Source organism: Podarcis liolepis (assembly GCF_965112155.1).
Source record: "Podarcis liolepis genome assembly, chromosome: 2".
Taxonomy (NCBI): Eukaryota; Metazoa; Chordata; class Lepidosauria; order Squamata; family Lacertidae; genus Podarcis; species Podarcis liolepis.
In genome coordinates, this window is record NC_139555.1 from 33,579,072 (window position 1) to 33,600,502 (window position 21,431).

General features: G+C 44.6%; 2 protein-coding genes and 1 long non-coding RNA gene across 3 annotated transcripts in view; all 3 read right to left on the reverse strand.

Annotated features, from left to right (window-relative positions):
• Positions 1-220: 220 nt before the first annotated feature.
• Positions 221-9,140, reverse strand: LOC310699435 (CMRF35-like molecule 5). Its single transcript, XM_083487288.1, has 4 exons — positions 8,647-9,140; positions 6,576-6,899; positions 4,394-4,445; positions 221-1,380 (listed from the first exon to the last, which is right to left on the reverse strand). Exons 1-4 carry the CDS (start codon positions 8,720-8,722, stop codon positions 1,278-1,280), a joined length of 555 nt encoding a protein of 184 aa, XP_083343414.1. The 5' UTR covers positions 8,723-9,140; the 3' UTR covers positions 221-1,277.
• Positions 221-21,431, reverse strand: part of LOC310699462 — a 222,481-nt gene continuing 201,270 nt past the window's right edge. Inside the window, exon 2 of the long non-coding RNA XR_014522097.1 lies at positions 221-434. This is a non-coding gene — a long non-coding RNA (uncharacterized lncRNA). The remainder of the gene's footprint in view (positions 435-21,431) is intronic.
• Positions 13,220-19,494, reverse strand: LOC310699431 (CMRF35-like molecule 6). The gene is made up of 5 exons (XM_083487283.1): positions 19,343-19,494; positions 17,216-17,545; positions 15,415-15,493; positions 14,568-14,725; positions 13,220-13,760 (listed from the first exon to the last, which is right to left on the reverse strand). Exons 1-4 carry the CDS (start codon positions 19,380-19,382, stop codon positions 14,569-14,571), a joined length of 606 nt encoding a protein of 201 aa, XP_083343409.1. The 5' UTR covers positions 19,383-19,494; the 3' UTR covers positions 13,220-13,760; position 14,568.

The following is a 21,431-nucleotide window of genomic DNA, read 5'->3' on the forward strand; positions in this document are numbered from 1 at the left end:
TTGATATACGCATTGGGGAGATGTGGCCACTGCAGTGGAATCCTAGGAGGAGGAGGCATGCATCTAACAGTGGCGAGTGCTAGGTGGTGGGTGCCCAGTGGCAGCGAGAAGTTAGGGGTCACAGGGGATGGCAATTGGGTTTTTGCCTCTAGCAGCAGAACATCACGCTCTGGCCTTGAACTGGATGATTATAAACACCCCATAAGCAAATCACAAGAACTTGCAGGCTGAATGTTTATTTATTTTACACACACACACATACACGTTTGATTGTGAGAAAACCTAAGTGGTTTTTGAAAATATAAAATAAAACATTAAAACTATCAAGAAAACCCAGTTAAAAACAACCTTTCTAAACTCCCTTCTCTCTGTACAGTGGTACCTCGGGTTACATATGCTTCAGGTTACAGACTCCGCTAACCCAGAAATAGTACCTCGGGTTAAGAACTTTGCTTCAGGATGAGAACAGAAATCGTGCAGCGGTGGCACAGCAGCAGTGGGAGACCCCATTAGCTAAAGTGGTGCTTCAGGTTAAGAACAGTTTCAGGTTAAAAACGGACCTCCGGAACGAATTAAGTACAAAACTGTACTCAAACCTTGTTTTAAACTGCCACTTCCCCTCAGTTCACCCTACCCAAACCTCTGCCATTGCTTATAATTCCCACTCTCTCCCTCTCAGTTTGCCTCCATCCCTGCTTTGCTCAAACTTCTGCCATTGATTTAAATCATAATTTTTCCTCTCTGTGTCTCTCCCTTCTCATTCCCATTCCATGGCCACTGTTGTTGTGTAACCTGCCTTCATTTTGCTCTCTTCCTCCACCCTGGTTTTGTGAAAAGCCAGGATTGTGATATAGTATTTCAAATCCTCCAATGGATTTTTTATTATATAGAGAGACTACTATAATATAAATGCCACCAGCACGCACACTCAAACAAACAAACAAACAAACAAGCAAACACATGTAATAAAATTTCCAAGTGAAACTGATAAAATGAAATGATCGTCAGCAAAAGGGGTCCGGGGAATCAAGACACTGACTGATCTCTGTTTCAGAGTAGACAAATTCACAGTGACTTTGAGGCTGATTGGCTTCTTTGGATCCTGGTACTTGCAGATGCAGAAGTTGAGGACACAGCAGAACGACAACGGAACAAGCTGAGAAAAATGCCTTCTTGCATAGTTCGTTTCCTCTTTTCTTGTTGGGTTGAGTCATTGTCCAGATAGGAAGTAGTGATAGTTCTCACAGTGGTCCTTCTGATGTCACCTCCTCAGAAGGCTATGTCTTCTTACTGCGCATCCAGATAATTGCAAGGATCATACCCAGGAAGATGGGGGCTTTCAAGGCAATTGAAACCAGGAAGGACATGTAGACCAGGTATCTGCATTGGAGAAACAGAATATTATCCTCACTGGAGTAGATCACAATGCAATACCCCCAGCATTCTCTAACAAGAAGCTTTGTGGCTCTGAATAGCATACACCAAGATCCCAGAAGCTACAAAGCATGGCTTATGGAGTTGGGGGTTTATTGGATGAACTCTGTCCCTTTCTTTATGCCAGGGGTAGGCAACCTAAGGCTTGGGGGCCGGATGCGGCTCAAACGCCTTCTCAATCCAGCCTGCGGACAGTCCGGGAATCAGTGTGTTTTTACATGAGTAGAATGTGTCCTTTTATTTAAAATGCATCTTGGGGTTATTTGTGGGGCATAGGAATTCATTCATTTATTTTCCAAAATATAGTCCGGCCCACCAGTGGCGTAGCGTGGGGGGTGCAGGGGGGGCCGGCCGCACCGGGCGCAACATCTGGGGGATAGGGGGCGCAAATCCATGGGTTAGGGGGCGCAAATCCACCGGTTAAGGGGCGCAAATTACTTGCCTTGCCCCGGGTGCTGACAACACACGCTACGCCACTGTGGCCCACCACATGGTCTGAGGGACGGTGGACCAGCCCACAGCTGAAAAAGGTTGCTGACCTCTGCTTTATGCCTTCAATATCCACACAGAGTAATGATTGATGATCATTAGCAATAAAAAGGTATGCAGAATGACAATCGGGGGACTGACTGATGACTGGCCACCGCTAGTCTCCCTTGACCGACAGAACCCAAATAATCTAAAGAAGCCTCCTGGAGGCTAAGAAATTCCTCCTTCCTGTCCCTCATCTCATCTTACAATTTTTATCATGGTTTCCTGAGAAACCCATTTTAGCTAGTCCAAAATAGAGTGACCCTTCTCTTGGAGAAGATGCTCTGGAGCTATTTCAGGGTCCTGACTACTTTGGAAAACAAAAACGAGCATGGCTTGTAGGGAAGGAAATGAGGAGAAGGAATAATAAACAAAGCCTAAGTAGAGCATCACTGTGGGTAGAGCATCATGAAGTAGAGTGCTATGGAAGTTTTTGTTTTTATTGAGGTTTTTCAACATAAAATACAACAAAAAACAAACTAATCTAAAGAAGATAAATAGGAAAGAAGCAAGAATATGCCAAAGGAATTAAAACATTAGCCGGATGATATAAACCTGTGCAGTAAGAAATAATCAAATAGGAAGATAAGAGAAAATTAGTAAATAGATTCAAATTGGATATGCGGTAACAAAAAGATACAAATGAAGTAACCGCAGAAAGGAGGGGAGGCGAGGCGAGGGAAATGTAAATTGAAATTGTAAGGATTTTGTTTAGCATCCTAAAATGTTGGTAACTTGCAAAAATGAAAAATATTTTTTTTAAAAAAAGCAAAGGAAGAAAAAAAGAGGAGGAGACAAGGAAGAGAGAAAGCAGAGAAAATAAACACAAGGCCCTCTATTACAATTATATCTTAATCCTTATTCCATACACAGAAGAGTGAACCCTCCCAGCTCTCACGTGGGAATTTCCCACTTTTCCCCCAGCCTTAAACCCTCGGAGATCCTCTCTGCTCTGCCCTTCATCTCCCATCCACCACCTTCCTGTGTGTATCTTCCTAAATCCAAGATAGGAGGCTTCAAAAGAGCAAAGCATAAATATAGATTGAATTAACAGAGAGAAAACAAGGATTAAAGGTCATTAGAAAAGCAAGATAAGAAAAGAAATAACAGAAAAGAAAAAGAGGGTCTTCTGATTTTCTGTCTGCCTATTATGTATATAACAATTATCCAAAATATTCAAAACATGTGCTCTAGGTTCCTGGGGTATTTTAAACTGCATGAATTAATTATCATGTCATAGTATGGAGTCCCAGGCAGTGGAGCATCTCCAGCCACACAGATTTATTTTTCAGCTAGGTGCTATTTTGCTGAAAAGGACTGAACTCTGAATTTCTCAGGAAATGCAGGAAGGAGTAACTTGACCTAATTAACCTGGTCTATTAGCAACATGTGAGGTATACCTGATTTAAATGAGTAGGTTGAATAAATAAGTCCATTTAGTTAATTATAAATTGTTCACTGCACAAGAACAATTTGCCCTAATCTTAGGTTTCACTTAGGTGTCTCCCATTTACCTGAAGCGGGATGCGGGTGGCGCTGTGGGTTAAACCACAGAGCCTAGGACTTGCCGAACAAAAGGTTGGCGGTTTGAATCCCCACGATGGGGTGAGCTCCCGTTGCTCGGTCCCTGCTCCTGCCAACCTAGCAGTTCGAAAGCACGTCAAAGTGCAAGCAAATAAATAGGTACCGCTCCGGCAGGAAGGTAAACGGCGTTTCCATGCGCTGCTCTGGTTCACCAGAAGCGGCTTAGTCATCCTGGCCACATGACCCGGAAGCTGTACGCCGGCTCCCTCGGCGAATAAAGCGAGATGAGCGCCACAACCCCAAAGTCGGTTATGACTGGACCTAATGGTCAGGGGTCCCTTTATCTTTAAGTTGTTCAGTGCACAAGAACAGTTCGCCCTAATCTTAGGTTTCTCTTAGTTGTCTCCCATTTACCTGAAGAGACTCAGTAAAAACTGCATGAAGGTGGGAAAGATTTTTTGATAGGAAAATGTTTTGTTTTTCTTTGGATATGTCAGCTTATTGTGTTACACTAAATTAACTATTTTAAGATTTACCACCTTGTACCAATTTGTTAGCAGGGGCTCCACAACCTGCATGTGTAAGCACAAAGGGGTGTGTGTGTGTGTGTGTGTGTGTGTGTGTGTGTGTGTATAGTAGCAGGAGATTGCAGACATTCAATTGCAGTCTTTTTATTCCTGTCCGCATCTGTATTGGGTTTGCTTTTTACATATAGAATTGTTCTTTATTGTTTTTATTGCTGATGTTTTTACTGTGAAATTGTGTTCAGATATTTTGGGGGAAGAGGTTCATAAATGGAATCTCATTCACGAATAAATAAATGATTCTGTTCCTCTGGGAATAGACAAGTCAGAAGGGAGAGAGTGGCTCAAACCAGGACATGCTGTGAAGAAAGTTCACGCACCTGATAGAACTGATATCCTTGTGAAAGGCGTCTTCTGGTCCTCTGGTAGTTTCTAATATAGAAAGAAGAAGAATGGAAGACAAAGGTGTGAAATTGGGCTGCTCCACAGTAAGTCTGTGAGTGATATAAACCTGATCACAGCCTGAATAGATGAATCTTGCTGTCACTCAAATCAATGGATTAAGTTTACCTCTACATTCAGTCTTTCCAGAACAATCCATTCTCCAATCTCTATCTTGCATGGCCTACAGCAGGGGTCGGCAAGGTTTACCTCACCTGAGCCAGTTCACTCCAGTGGAGATCCCTCTGTGGGCTGGATCGTGCATGGGCCTGTGATTTCTGGCATCTGCGTCTGCGCAGACGCAATTTCCAAGGCCGTGGAAGTGAGTCCCCGAGCCGCACTGTGACGGTTTAGCGCAGCGCACAGGGACTTGCTGAGGGGGCGGCTCGGTTTGGGGGCGGCTCGTGGGCTGGTTAAACGACCCCATGGGCTGCTTGTGACCCATGGATCTTAGGTTGCTGACCCCTGGGCTATAGTTTATACAGGAGTGGCCAACGCATATAGGATTTGACTGAAGCCAACATGACTCCTACTTAAGGAAGCTGTAGACAATGAACATGTGTTCGATTAGGTGAAAAACAATATAAGGAAGGTATTAACTGGAAAAAAGAGAGCTTTAATGGGATGAAGATACGATACTGCCCGGGTCACTCATATTCATAGTTGTCAACTTACAGATTTGAAAATAAGGGACCAGCAGCCTCGAAAATAAGCAGCCAAAATAAGGGATTTTCCAAGCACAGGTATGTTCAGCTTCTGAGCCCCTCCGAGCCAAAGGCAGAAAGCGCAGCCAGCAGCCAAACGAAGCGTCAAGTGGTGGTTCCCACAGCGCAGCAACCCGGCAAAGGGGATGCAGCAAGGAAAACCACCGTCACCTCTCCGTTGGGAAGCGCTGAGCAAAGGCAAGTTCCCAGGCAATGCGGCCGATTTTATCGGCACAAGGCATGCAAGCTCCACCCCCCAGTTGTTCTTAGACTCCTTATTGGGTGAGCAACGCAGCCAAGCAACACAGTTGGAGCCTCCCTGGCCGGCAGGGAGGGAGGGACAGGAGCTGCTTCCTTTGAAACCCGGGAAATTTAAGGGACACCATCAATAAGGGACAGCAGCGGGACACAGTGCTGAGATAAGGGACTTTCCTGCCAAATAAGGGACGGTTGACAGCTATGCTCATATTTTCCAGAAATTTTGAGCATGAAGGCAAACATAAAAAAGCAGAAGCTACAAAGGAAATTGGATGGAGGTATGGGAAGAGACTCTTAGTAACACTTTCATTTCCAACTTAGAAACAATCCTTTAGACTTTCAGTTTTTAAAAAAGAATGAGGAAAGGAAAAACACAGAATCTTGTGACCTGTTTTGATGGTGACATTTGGCTTAATACAACTTTAGGCGAAGCCTAACATTTCATTATGTTCTGAAGTTGCATTAAACGGTTGGGTCCCTTGGACAGCCCTAATGCTCCCATCATGCATGGGTCCCCTGATGTTGTTGGACAATGACCCTCATCATCTCCAGCCAGGTCAAGGATTGGAGCACTGTAGTCCATCCATCTCTGGGGACTGAGAACCAAGGAAGGCTGCTGGAGAACAATCAAACCAATTGAATGAAACCAATTGAATGTTAGGGCTGGAGAAGGCTGTCCTACAGCAATTATTGATTATTATTATTATTAACAACAACAACAACAATAATAATTTATTATTTATACCCAACCCATCTGGCTGCGTTTCCCCAGCCACTCTGGGCGGCTTCCAACAAAATATTAAAATACAATAGTCCGTCAAACATTAAAAGCTTCCCTAAACAGGGCTGCCTTCAGATGTCTTCTAAAAGTTTGGTAGTTGTTTATCTCTTTGACATCTAGTGGGAGGGTGTTCCACAAGGCAGGTGCCACTACCAAGAAGGCCCTCTGCCTGGTTTCCCTGTAACTTGGCTTCTCGCAGCGAGGGAACTGCCAGAAGACCCTCGGCACTGGACCTCAGTGTCTGGGCAGAATGATGGGGGTGGTGACGCTCCTTCAGTCTAATGGGGAAAAGCAGTCCTCTCCTTCTCTCTATTCTCACCATCTCTTCAGCTGTGATTCAGCTTCCTGGGCTAAAATCAGGGGGACTCACTAACCTACCTGTCACATTGACTGGATCCATCAGATCCGAACCTCCCTGCACAATCATGCCACATTTGTACATGCCGGTATCACTGTTGGTCAGCTCATCAATCGTCACTGTGAATTGGTTTAATGAATGGTTGTCTCTGATGGAGACTCTGCCTTTCCTCACTGGCTCTTCTGAACCTGAAGTCTCGACAATTTTGTCACATGATGTTTTGCTCATTTCTTTGCACCAGTATTTTGGGTTTCCCTTATACCGTTCATCGTATCTGCATTCCACAGACGCCAATCCTCCCAGGATTGCGTGCATCTTGAGGACGGTCAAGTCAGAGAAACATCCTGAAGAACAAAAAGAAGCAGGCTAGGTTACAATCTTTCTTCTCCCCAGCAACTCTGTGTGTGTGTGTGTGTCTAAATTCCAAAGCTGGTCAGGGTGGGGAGGCCCGGTGCAGAGGCTTTATCATCACCCCCTCCTTTTTCCTAAATTCCATTGTTATCTTCTCATACACCTCTAATTTTGACATAGTCACATTTATTTGGCTGAATGATAGCCTCCCGCCAAAGGTCTGTGCATAGGGCCCCACAGACCATAAAGCTGCCTCTATTCATTAAGATAAGTTAAAGGTAAAGGGACCCCTCACCATTAGGTCCAGTCGTTGCCGACTCTGGGGTTGCAGCGCTCATCTCGCTTTATTGGCCGAGGGAGCCAGCGTACAGCTTCTGGGTCATGTGGCTAGCATGACTAAGCCGCTTCTGGCGAACCAGAGCAGCACACGGAAACGCCGTTTACCTTCCCGCCGGAGCGGTACCTATTTATCTACTTGCACTTTGACGTGCTTTCGAACTACTAGGTTGGCAGGAGTTGGGACCGAGCAACGGGAACTCACCCCATCGCGGGGATTTGAACCACCGACCTTCTGATCAGCAAGTCCTAGGCTCTGTGGTTTAACTCACAGCGCCACCCGCGTCCCAGTAAGATTAGTTAGGTATGGCTTAATTGTGACTGTTCAAGCTTCTCCCATCCTCTCTGCATCCACCCCATTCCCACTTCTAATATGAAAGCCTATCAGTTGGCACCAGAGTCTACAGCAGGGGTAAGCAAACTTTTTCAGCAGGGGGCCGGTCCACTGTCCCTCAAACCTTGGGGGGGGGCTGGACTAAATTTTTTTGGGGGAAATGAATGAATGGACAAGCCCTGGTGGCTACTTACCTGTGTCTTGCGAGCGGCAGGGGCTGGCGGAAGTGGAATGATGAGCGGCACACAAAAGGGCTCCGGAGAGGGGCTGGCAGCAACCACTGGCGGAGGAAGAGTAGTGCAGGGGGAGCGCTTCGCACCCGGCAGTGTGATCCCAGTGTGGTGCTATCGCGGCTGCTCTCCGCCCCCTGGTGCCGGAGCATGAAGCTCCGCCACTGGCAGCAACAAACCCCGAATTCAACCAGCTTACAATGGTGGCTGCTCAAGCGCTCACTCATGCTGCTGCTGCTGGCACCAACAAAGCCCCGCCCCCTTTCTCTCTGCTGTAGGCAGGGCAGGGAGAAGCCAGGAGGAGGGAGGGAGGAGGCGCCACCACGGTGTGAGAGAGAGGAGGGGGAAATGGTCAGCCCGAATGATCAGATCCACGTTGAACCACACGGCAATTCCCAGACCATCTGCGGGCCAGGTCCAGAAAGCAACTGGGCCGGATTCGGCCCAGGGCTTTAGTTTGTTGACCCATGGTCTACAGTGTTGTTCTGCAATAATAGACAGCGTTCATTATGAAAGCTGTCCAGTGGTACCTCGGGTTAAGAACTTAATTCGTTCTGGAGGTTCGTTCTTAACCTGAAACTGTTCTTAACCTGAAGCACCACTTTAGCTAATGGGGCCTCCCACTGCCACTGCACGATTTCTGTTCTCATCCTGAAGCAAAGTTCTTAACCCAAGGTACTATGTCTGGGTTAGCAGAGTCTGTAACCTGAAGCATCTGTAACCTGAAGCGTTTGTCACCCGAGGTACCACTGTAATTAGTTGTAGCTAGCAACTCTCATTCACAGGCAAGCTAACCTTTGATTAAATTTGGAAGCGGTAAAATAAAAACAACCATCTTACCTGGCAGGAGGAATACCAGGCCGAGCAAGGACAGCGGCTGCATCGTCTGGTCTAGACAGCTGCTCCCTTCCCACATCTCACTTCTCTTTGGGACACTTAAAAACAATTATCTGCAAATATTGCCTGTCATGGAGGCAAACAATTCTTGCTTCTTCTTTCTTCACATTGCTTCATCACTTCCTTTGGCTTCCTCCCATGTCTTTTCCCACATTGTTGTTTTGTACAACCAGCCTATTGTAATGACAACCAGCCAGGCGGAGATAGTTCTCTGTCTCAAAACAATTTATGACAGAACATCCTAGCAATGAGAGTGAGGGGGAAGAAAAAAAGCATTGCCTCTGCCTAACTGCAGTTGCCTTTTCTAGGGCTAGACTCAGCAATTTCCTTAGCCTATTTTATAGAAACAGCCCCCAATATAACTTAACCCTTTACTGTATTCTTTGAATATGCTCCACTTCAGCACAATATTGTTCTCCTTTGTCATCTTTCTCTCTTGGACATGCACATTTTCTTTCTGTATTTTTAAAAATCTGTTTAACTTCCTGTGAGTGTCGTTTTAAGAATTACAACAACGCTCTTGCATCATCTGCATTTATATTTATTTCTCTTCTGCTGTCAGTATAAATACCTTTCTGGGTGCTTCCAGGTGTCTGTTCAATGTGGGATCTGTGCTCCTCATGCAGGCATAAAACATTAACACAACATTGTTGGTATATAAATGTCAACCATATTAATTCTCTGGCTTTTTGCATTCTGGGGGAAATCTGAGAATTTTCTTTTTGTTTTAAGCTCTGACTTGGAAGCATTATTGCTAACATTTAGAACTTAACATTCTCTTCTTTGTTGTTTCTTTCTTTCTTTTTTGTTTCATTTTCTTTTTAGGTATATAAAATTTGTATATAATTTTTGTATACATGTTGGAAATTATATTATAGTAAGTCCTGTAATGTAATATGACAATGTTTACCGATGTAATATAAGAATGTTAATAAATAAATAAAATGCAAACAACAATAACAATAAACAAACTTGACATCCTCTTCTGTCTTTCCCCTGTGTGGTAGCCATTTTAGTTATTTTGCAGCAAAACCAATGAAGTTGTCTTGTGACAACTTCAAAAGACTAAGGGTTGTATTCAAAGTGGTGCTAGGGAGACCATTCAATTTAGTGCAGTTGTTTCTGCTTGCCTGATGAAACCATCTCCCCTCTCCTCCCACTTTATGCTGTTCTGGGGGGTTCTCCTGACCCTCTGGAGCAGTTTGGGGGAGGCTGTGAGGGAGGAGAGTGGGGGGAAGCCCTGTTGCGCTAAGGGGCAGTGGCATAGCATGATATACCAGCGCCCGGGCTCTCGTGGTGGGGTGGGAGGGAGGGAAACGGAGTACGCATGTGCACTCAACCGCCTAAAGGCGTCCACATCACCCAGAGATAAGAAAAGAAGAGTTACATAGTTCACATAGAGAAGTAGTTTTCAACGGAGCCCAGCAATGGAAGCGCACAGCTGTATTGAGGCAGCACCAGGTGTTGAAACTTTGCACCCCATACAATTTTGCACCTGGGGCAGCCGCCCCTGTGGCCCTCCCATGCTACACCACTGCTAAGGGGAATCATTGCACTGGTTTCTGCTAGTGCAACGATTTAGCTTAATATGACCCTAACCAATTTACCACAGTGCAAGCTTCCGTGGCCTGCAGTTCACCTCACCAGATGCATGAAGCTGCAAGAACATAGACTCAGTTGCAAGTATATATGCATATGGGAACTGTAAACAGTGAGGTCAGAAGTAAATAAGGTACAGAAAGTACATATATGATAACCACACAGTTCACTGTTAGTTTTTAAGGTGCCACAAGACTCTTTGTTATTCTTTCCCTCCTTTCCCCCTTCCCTTTGTATCTGCACTAACTTTCTTACCAAACTTCCTATCTCTCTTCTATTCTTTGCAGGGCATCTACAGACATGCTGTTCATCCATCAGTCATCCAGATTTGCATGCACAAAGCTTATCTGGTACAGTGGTACCTCGGGTTACAGGCGCTTCAGGTTACAGACTCTGCTAACCCAGAAATAGTACCTCAGGTTAAGAACTTTGCTTCAGGATGAGAACAGAGATCGCATGGAGGCGGCGCAGCGGCAGTGGGAGGCCCCATTAGCTAAAGTGGTACCTCTGGTTAAGAACAGTTTCAGGTGAAGAACGGACCTCCGGAACAAATTAAGTTCTTAACCCAAGGCATCACTGTAGTTAGATGATGTTCAGTCTTAACTGACTATTCTTTCTGGTTGATTTACAGGGTGGTTATTATACAACAATGAGTGTTCATCCTGAGTTTACACACACCCTTCCCTTTAATCATTTGTTCATCCCACACTTTTCAGTGTCTAGAATTCACCCTTCAGTCCATGTTAACTTTGATTGCAAATCTATTATACCACCACTAGACGGCTCTGTACGCTTCTAACTACACCAGTTTAGTGCCGAGAGTGTGATTTCTGCTGAACAAGAAAGGGAAATCTGGATTTTTCAACCTTTGTGGCTATAAGAATCTTCTCTTTCAGAAATGTCTCTGAGCTCACCTGTCCTTTCATGTGCTACAGGAAGATCTTAAAGTAGGCCTCCAGATGTTGATGGACTACAACTCCCATCATCTCTGACCAGTGGCCATGCTGGCTGGTGCTGATGGGAGTTGGAGTCCAACAACTTCTGGAGGTAACTAGGTTGGCTACTCTTGGCTTAGAGGTTAAGCACACATAGCTAAAAAAATTTTTAAGCAATCTTCAGCTTTTCATATGTATTGGTTCTGTTGTGTCTGAATGTCCAAATGTGTTTCCCCCCCAAATTATTATTATTATTTCTTAAAGTATTAATAATACAAATAAAAATGTGCTCCCCACTCCAAGACCATTATTTATCATAATTATCCAACTTTCCAAAAATTCAACACTTCTTGAGATGGTTTGACCCCTTTCTGTTTTAACAATACGAATTCCACAAATATTTTCCATATTTCCTCAACATCATTTCTCTTCCATATTCCCCTTCTTACTTTAACAGCACACATCACTTTATCATTAATTGCCACACTTGCCTGTACCGTTCCTCCATTTCATATTCACCTTGCCCCTTCCACTTCCTAGCTATGATAACTCTTGCCACTGCCAACAAATGTCCAGATGTTTCTGGCTGATGTGAGTTGCAAAGTTCAAGCTCCTTCAGCAAGATGATTTCCCCAGTCTAAAGTGGTCTTGCCTGTCTATAGCTTTGAACCACTGATACTGCATGACATTGCAGGAATTGCACTTCTTTATTTTAGCCTCCCACACACCTCATGGCAAGTTCCCTTTTATGCATTTTCACTGCAAAAAACACCATTCCATAGAGATTTTTTTTTTTAATGAGTAAGGCTTTAGTCACTGGGCATATGCCAAGTTTTACTAATTTGCACCTCTTTCACAACTTCATTTACGTCTCTCCCACCCTCCACCCAACCATCCCAGAAGCAAACAAGGACCAGACATCTCTTTGCATGGTGCCCCATACACATACAGGTATGGATCCTGTTCTGTATAGACCATAGTCCACAGACCTCTGGGCCAATAGCTGAAGAAAGGAAAGCTGTCTGGGGACTTTTGGCGGTGTGTGTGAGTGAGTGTGTGTGTGTGTGTGTGTGTGTGTGTGTTTTAAATCCATACATATTTATTAAAGAAACCCATAACACATTTTTGGAAGGAACACCCGAAGGCAAAAGAGCTCCAGGATCAACCTTGATATTGAAGAATACCTTTTGCAAATCAGTTGATGCTTTGTTAGGCTAGGAAAGATTTAGTTTGGACAAAGAAGAATGGGCAAATAAATACTGTTAATGCAGCAGCAAAGGGCCTTCCTGGCTTGGTTATGCTAAAATGCATTGACACTATTTATTTAAAGGCTGTTGTAAATTTGCAGGAGGGCCCTCTGCCTGAGCAGCAACTCACCAAGCTGCCTCCCATCAATAAAAAATACATAGCAAACTGAGGTTCTGCCTGCCTGCCTCCCCCCCAAATCCTGGATACGCCCATGTCACCAGGTGAGGGCGATTTGCAGGGCCTCGAGGAGCAGACACTGGGTCTGGGTGTATCAACGGCACAAATCCATCCTCTTCTGACTGGGCAGAAAGTGTTGGAAGCTGGGCTGGTTAAGCACAGCTCTGCCCCTACAGATCAGCACTTGGGGTTCTCAGCTAGGCCAAGCCACACACACTTTTTTATATGTACAGTATTCCTTCCCTGACTTCTCAGGTATTTGTTTGGGCCAGGAAGGAATTTTAACGTGTCTCTCTCTGTTTGGCTAATTTGTCATTGTCACAACTTGGTAAGTCGACAAGGAGTGCAGGAAGAAATCCTTCTGAAAGAAGATAGAGGAGTTACATTGTGAGACACCGGGGAAGAGTGTTAGGGCAGCCAGATGATCTGGCTTGACTCTCAGTACCAAGTAAGGAGTGCCAGCTGGATGGCATCTGTGTGGCTGGCACAGCTTCCTTGAGCAAAAGGCAGGCTTGCCTAAAACAGGGACAGCTTAGAGCTGAGCTGGTCAATCAGCCAAGCTATTCAATATTTTAGTATGCTTTTGCCCATGTTTGATGTAGGAGAATCACGATGAACTGAGGCTTTGCTTTCCTCTCATATTGTTCTGATTACTTTGCTTTATTCCTTGCCCCTCGTGCTAAGGTCCTAGAGAAGGTCTCAGTTTAAAACACAACCTTGAAAACAGTTAAAAACAAATTGCAAGAATTGGGTGGGTCCTAAAAAAATAGACACGTCAAGTATCAAAGGTATAAAGTATAAAAAGTACAAAAGTATAAAGAGGTGCAACCTCAGCCTTCAGTGGAAACTGTACAGTGAAGGCTCAAGACACAGCTGTGGGAAAAGGAGTTCAACAATGATGGGACTGCTGTAGAGAGTGTTCTCTCCTGCTCCACCACCGCACAAGTTTCCGAGGGCTCTGAAACAACCAAGAGGTCACAGTTCCATAGAGCATTTTAGCTTTGAGAAATGAGAAGAAAGCTTCCTCCTGCAGATGGTCACTGAATTTTTGTGCATGGAACTGGGAAGATGGTGCTCATGCCTTGATCGACTCATAGGCTAAGAAAGAGATGGTTCATCAGCTACAAAAAAGCAACAAGAAAAGATTCCACATTAAAGTAGCAGCACCTGAGCTGGGTTCCTCTTTCTTATCTTGGACTTTGTGTCATTGCTTATCCCAAGAAAAACCTCTTGTTCGTACAGAAAAAAATCAGGGGTTAAAGTTAGTTTGAAGGAGGAACAACGTACAAGTTATTTGTGGGACTACTATCTGGTTTTGACTCTGGATAATTAGGTAGGTAATAATATCAGAATCAAGCAGAGCTTGGTGGTATAAAACCACCCAACGCTCCAGGCTGTTCCATACATTTTTCAGGCAAAATAAAAAACATTTTACATGTGCTTTGTAAACCCATCACACCTGCACATGCTTGTCTAATACATGTGGTCACCTTGGGTGTGTTGTGCTAGTAATTTGCCAGGGATCTGCAATCAGCAACATTTTTCTGCAACATCTGGAAAACATGGATTTGGGCTGTGCAATAATTTGTGAAAGAGGCCTTTGGAGTGTGAATAACCTGACTTGATTTAGGATAAAAAAACCCACATTGGCCAAGTACTGAGAAGAGGAATAGAAAAAAATAAATTTTGTTAACTGCAGCAGCAAAGGCCTTACTAGTTTCTTAATAGGATCCTGGATTTTCTATACTTGGCATGTAAATTATCTCTTGGGTATCAGTGTTGGCAGGGCCAAAGTATGCAACTACCAGGTAGACCTTCTCACTTTCTCACAACATCCCTGGAAATCTGGAAATTAATGACACGACTGAGTCATCAGCGAGAGTTGGTTACCCTTAGATGGGATACCTTAAAGCTCTTCTTCAGTCTCTGGAGCCTTGGGGTTGGAGCTTCCTCTGGTCTTTCTGTACCACACATGCACCCAAACCACGGCGGCCATCATAGCTAGGAAGACGGGGATTTTCCACATGACCAGGAGCAGGAAATCAGTGTTGATAGGCTGGGTGCTAAAGAGAGAAATGTTCCACTAGTTTCTTTCTTTCTTTCTTTCTTTCTTTCTTTCTTTCTTTCTTTCTTTCTTTCTTTCTTTCTTTTCACTGCCATAATGACACATGCAAGCAGTATGAGCATGAATTAAATGTGCATTTATTTTATTTCTATACTGCCTTGAGGCTTTTTTGTTGTCGTAGAAAGGTAGAGTAGAAACAACACAACAAGATGGAAGAAGTAAAATATTGAGATCACACATGGGTGAAGGGGAGTGAGGGGTATATGGGAATCTATAATATCATTTATAATACAATTTGTTAATTGTGTTGTATTTACATATAGCAAAGGGAAGCCTAGAGCAATTGGATATATTTTAATTTAGGTAATCTATGTAATAGGCTTATGTTAGAAAATGAATATGGATTTTGAATTTGATGTTTATAAATTTTTTTGGTTTTGAAACAAAAATTTAATATTAAAAAAAAGAGATAGATGCTGGCAGATAAAAAAGAAAAGAAAAAGAAAGGTAGATTTGAAGCAGTATGAATGAATATACAGTAACATTTTTGCCATAGGTGGGAAAGTTGGCCCCTGGCTCTTCATTACAATTAGACTTGGCATTCAGCTGGACTTGGCACCCAGCTATTATAATAGGCTAGATTGGGAGTCCTCCCTGGAACATACAGGGTGTAAAGGGTTATGGCACCTTTCAGGATCTATGGGAGATACAGCTGGCTCTTCTGTTGCTTGTTCCATGCTTCCAAAATGGGTCGAAGGAACAGAATCTGCAGGGGGAGGAAAAACATGCACAGTCAAATCCTAACCTAGGGAATTTATTCATCTTTTCAGATTTATTTTTTTAACGGGAGATTTTGGTGTGGGTTCAAATGGTTTGCAAGTTGATGCTACTTAGAGCCAGCCATGCAATACGAAATAAAAGGAAAACACTAAATGAAGAGGCAGCTGAATGCTAGACCTGTGCCCTGATCCATCAGAGCTTGTGGCAAACCTGCAAAAGTTGCATGTGTTTCATTTAAACATTCATATACTGCTTTCCTGGTGCTGGAGGAGACTCTTGAGAGTCCCATGGACTGCAATAAGATCAAACCTATCCATTCTTAAGGAAATCAGTCCTGAGTGCTCACTGGAAGGACAGATCGTGAAGCTGAGGCTCCAATACTTTGGCCACCTCATGAGAAGAGAAGACTCCCTGGAAAAGACCCTGATGTTGGGAAAGATGGAGGGCACAAGGAGAAGGGGACGGCAGAGGGCGAGATGGTTGGACAGTGTTCTCGAAGCTACCAACATGAGTCTGACCAAACTGCGGGAGGCAGTGGAAGACAGGAGTGCCTGGCGTGCTCTGGTCCATCGGGTCACAAAGAGTCGGACACGACTAAATGACTAAACAACAACATACTGCTTTCCTATTATAAAATAGTATTCGAAGCAGTTTACAAATCCCAGTAATATTGAAAGCAGTTTACAAATCAATAAACCCTTTGCATTTAAAAGCTTACCAGCAGTAAAATCAAGCCTTAGGGTGAAGCTCAAAGTAGAGCTTAAGGAAACTGATACACCAATGCAAGCATGTCTGCTTGACTGATGGGGTGACCCACCCTCTGCTGACCCCAGAGATGATGTGGAGGGGGTCATGGAGGAGGGTGGCATGGGTAGGGGAGGGAGGAAAGCCCTGTTGTAGTAGTGGGACTTGTTGTGCTGGCTCCCACTAGAACAGCTATTTAGCTGAATCCAGCCCTCAGATCATACGAAACCGGAAAGAGCAGTCAATAAAAACAACAAGCTCCGGTCACCTATCAAATGTCTTGGAAAATAAAAAAGGCTTGGCCTAACTGATCAAAACATTGGCAGCAGCTGAACCTGCCTGCGTAAAATGATGGGTCAAAGCAAATGAAATTGTTCGCCAAAAAGACTGCATGCTTCAACCAATATATACCCCCCACATACTTGGTGGGATTGACTTTGCTTTTGCTAGTCAAGCCGATAGTCCTAGATGCCTATGGATTCTTCCAAGGCCTGCTACCCTCCCCACTTCTGAGATGTCACCACCATTACCCACACACCTTCAAATCTAATCCTCAAGGGCCAGAAGCATGCTCTCTTTTAAAAAGGAAGGTGCCATTCTCAAGGTTCTGAGTGCAACCCGTATCAAACCATCACACAATTCTAGCTTTAGGAAGCTAGAGTCTAGAGTGGCCCAAGCCATTTTTCCGCCCGAGGTGAAGGACAAGATGGCGCGTTCCACATTCTATGCACAAAATCTGACCAGACTTGTAGCCCTGGTGATGGAACAGCGTCTTCCACTGCATCCTAGGGCACCATGCTGGCACACATTTCTAGCCACTTCCCGCCCCTCAGAATCTGCAACCTCAGGCAGATGCCTTCCCCTGCCTCGTGGAAGGAATGGCTCTGCTGGAGTGCATTAGCTTCTTTTGTAGACACAATGGCCCTCTCCCTATAAGAGTAAATGCAGCGGTGGGGAAGTGTACCTGTAATGATAACTTCCACTGGGTGCCAGATGTTATAGGCTCTCTCTACCCCACAGATATAGGTCCCGGCATCTTCATTAGTGAGGTTTTCCATGGTCACGGTGAATTTATGGAATGTGTGGTTGTCTTTAATGGACATTCTGTCATTCATCCCCTCTGCCTCCATCCTAGTTGTACGGACGGTGTGGCTACTAGAACAGAGGGTCAAACCTTCTTCTTTGCACCAGTATTTGACAGATTTTTCATCCTCCTTTCCATATTTACACTGGACAGACAGTGAGCCACCAAGAGGTGCAGTGACTGTTTCAGGGCCGTCCAGTGTCCAGCAAACTGCAAAAAAGAGAAAGAGAAAGGAAACACTTTTCACTCAGAACAAATCAGACGTTAAGCATATTCAGAGCTATTACACACAAAATCGTCTGTTCCAAAATGGATGGAGCCAGATTGCTTGCCACAAAATCTGTTGCTTTAATGGTTATGCTTTAGGGGGAACAATCCTGAATATTGCTAAGGCTTCAGTTACATCGACCACACTTTATAACACTCTTTTCATGGAGAACCCTAGGAACTATAGTTTGCTAAGGGTGCTGGGAATTGTAGGTATGTGAGGTCAGCACCCTTAACAAACCACATTTCATGGCATTCTCCATAACTCACCAGGTGGTTCCAGTTACAGATAGGTAGCCGTGTTGGTCTGCCATAGTCAAAATAAAAAAATTCCTTCCAGTAGCACCTTAAAGAGCAACTAAGTTAGTTCTTGGTATGAGCTTTCGTGTGCATGCACACTGTGTATCTGAAGAAGTGTGCATGCACACGAAAGCTCATACCAAGAACTAACTTAGTTGCTCTTTAAGGTGCTACTGGAAGGAATTTTTTTATTTCATCAGGTGGTATAAGAGTGCTGTAAATATATGGTGTGGATGTGACTGAAAACAATAAGCTGGAGACTATGTTCTTTTATGATTTTATACCGTGGTACCCTGGTTTTCGAACGTGGTACCCTGGTTTTCGAACGCTGTAAACCTGGAAGTACCGGTAAGTGCTTCAGTTTTTGAACGGGCCTCAGAAGTCAAGCATGAAATGTGGCTTCCATACTGAGTTTTCTGTTTCGGAACCTGAACAGTCTTCCAGAATGGATTACGTTTGAAAACCGAGGTACCACTGTATAAAATCAGTACAGTGGTACTTCAGGTTACATATGCTTCAGGTTACATACGCTTCAGGTTACAGACTCCGCTAACCCAGAAATAGTACCTTGGGTTAAGAACTTTGATTCAGGATGAGAACAGAAATCATGCTTCGGCAGCCCGGCGGCAGCAGGAGGCCCCATTAGCTAAAGTGTTGCTTCAGGTTAAGAACAGTTTCAGGTTAAGTACAGACCTCCAGAACGAATTAAGTACTTAACCCGAGGTACCACTGTATATTGAATTTATATACCTCCCTTCATCTGGGGACAACAGGGTGGTTTACAGCATAGAAACAGAGAAATACATAACATGTTAACAAACAAAGCAACCCACCCATGCGTTCACATAGTTTAAAAGGTCATAGATGGATTAATTAGCCAAAGGCCTGGGAGAGGCTTTCTTCTGGTGCTTAAAGATATGCAATGAGGGTGCCAGACAAGCCCCTGGGGAGAGCTTTCCACAAATGGGGAGTCACCACAGAAATGGCCCATTCTCATGCTCAAATTCCCATTCAGCCATGAAGCTCATGGGATGACTTTGGACCAGTCATTGCCTCTGAGCCTAGCCTACCTCATTTTGCCTCATAAGCTTGTTGTGATGATTAAATGGGGGGAGGGAGAACCATCTACACCACACTGAGCTCCTTGGAGAAAAAGGTGGGATATAAATGCATTAAACAAACGAACATTTAAATCCCCATACTAATCACTTTTCCCATTATGCAAGTATCTCTGATTGCTTCCTTCTGGGGTGGAAAGCTCAAGCGCAAGCATTTTATTCTTGCTCCGCTGATTTCTGCGCAAGCCTTGATTTCAAGATTTTTATCATTGACCAAAAGAATGAAGGGGGGGAGGAAAGATGGGGATTCCTGAGCCTGCACCTTCCCCAGCAGAATGCACCCAGTGGAAAGCCCGACTTATTCCACACCTCTAGTTCTCACCTTGGAAAAGAGTCCAAATCAGACCACAAAACAGTTCCATTGTCCTCTGTTCAGGTAAGTTATTTCACAGGGGGAAAATTAGTTTTTCAGCTTCTGGGAGCTTGTTTTAATTGTATCTCTCAACGCCAACCCTGCTGTCTAGTCGTCTGTGGCATTTCTCTCCTGCCTTGTCAAAGAAGGTGGTTTTTCACCAAGGGGAGGAGAACTCACCAGGTCTTGCTCAATTTATGAAAATACATGATGATTAATCTCCTATGAAGGAGAGACGTGAGGCCCTGCAATGTCATAGTAAGAATGGAGAAGTACCCAGATTTTTAAAGTTCTCAGAGGGGTAGTAGCTATAACGATCTGCTGCAACAAACCCAATAAACCACTGTGAGCTTTTGTGGACCACGATCCACCTTATCAGATGCACAAAGTGTCATTCTGGGTTAATATCCTTTCTCAAGAACTTAGGACTAAGTGGACATCTTTCAAAAAGTCTTAATGGTCACATCAAATCTATTATAGTTCATTGTCCTTTTTGTATTGTTGTTGATTGTCCTTTTCAGTATGTTTGTTCTTTGGAGTACAGTGGTACCTCAGGTTAAGTATTTAATTCGTTCCAGAGGTCCGTACTTAACCTGAAACTGTTCTTAACCTGAAGCACCACTTTAGCTAATGGGGCCTCCTGCTGCTGCCGCACTGCCAGAGCACGATTTCTGTTCTCATCCTGAAGCAAATTCTTAACCTGAAGCACTATTTCTGGGTTAGTCTGTAACCTGAAGCATATGTAACCTGAAGCATATGTAACCTGAGGTACCACTGTACTTTATATTTTCATATGGGACGCAGGTGGCGCTGTGGGTTAAACCACAGACCCTAGGACTTGCCAATCAGAAGGTCAGCGGTTCGAATCCCTGCGATGGGGTGAGCTCCCGTTGCTTGGTCCCAACTCCTGCCAACCTAGCAGTTCAAAAGCACATCAAAGTGCACGTAGATAAATAGGTACCGCTCCGGTGGGAAGGTAAACGGTGTTTCCGTGCGCTGCTCTGGTTCGCCAGAAGTGGCTTAGTCATGCTGGCCACATGACCCAGAAGCTGTACGCCGGCTCCCTTGGCCAATGAAGTGAGATGAGTGCCACAACCCTAGAGTTGGCCATGACTGGACCTAATGGTCAGGGTCCCATAGAATCATAGAGTTGGAAGAGACCACAAGGGCCATCGAGTCCAACCCCCTGCCAAGCAGGAAACACCATCAGAGCACTCCTGACATATGGTTGTCAAGCCTCTGCTTAACCTTTTACCTTATATTTTCATATATGTGGGTCTTACAGCTTATTGTGACTCCATCTAAGGCAGCTTCCCATGTTTCAGGATGCTTGCATTATCAATAGTAACTCTCAGCCAACAAGCTGTTTCTGCAGGATGTCTTGATTTTGCTCATGCTACTTGCATTTACCACAGCACTTCACATTTGTTGAAGCTTGGAGGTCCACCAGCACATCTCCAGACTAAATGGAGCCAGCAACTGGACCATGCCGCGGAAGCCTAAAAAGGCTGGGCGGGCCAGCATCATCAGAAGGCAGCCCAGTTCGCTGCTGCAGAGTCAGGGACAAACTATGGTTCTCCCAGAATGCCTCCAACCCAAGTATCCCTCTAGCAAGCTGGATCCTTGATACCGTGCGGGGCCGTGCTTTTTTTTCCTCTAGAAAGAGATGCCAGAACTCACATGAACACCTCTTTTAATGGCAATGGAACCCACCTGACAGATGCTGGAACTGAGTTCAGGTGAGTTCCAGCTGAAAAAAGCCCTGGCACGGGAACTTCCCTATCCTTCAGGTGAGCAGGAGCAGCCTGAGGATTTTTTGCAGGGGGATGTCAAATGCCCTGGTGAAGGTACACACTGTTCCTATGCTGGCAGCCTAACATGGGAAGAGCTGGATCAGGCCAGAAGTCTTTCTAGTCCAGCATCCTTCTGTCTCCTGGCTGTAATTCTGCAGCCTGCATGGAAGCATTTCAGCTTTTCCCCACCCACCTTGCCTAAGAATCTTGCCCAGAATCTCCCTTTTCTCTCTTGTTTCAGCCAGATGCCTGTAGAAGGTATGCCA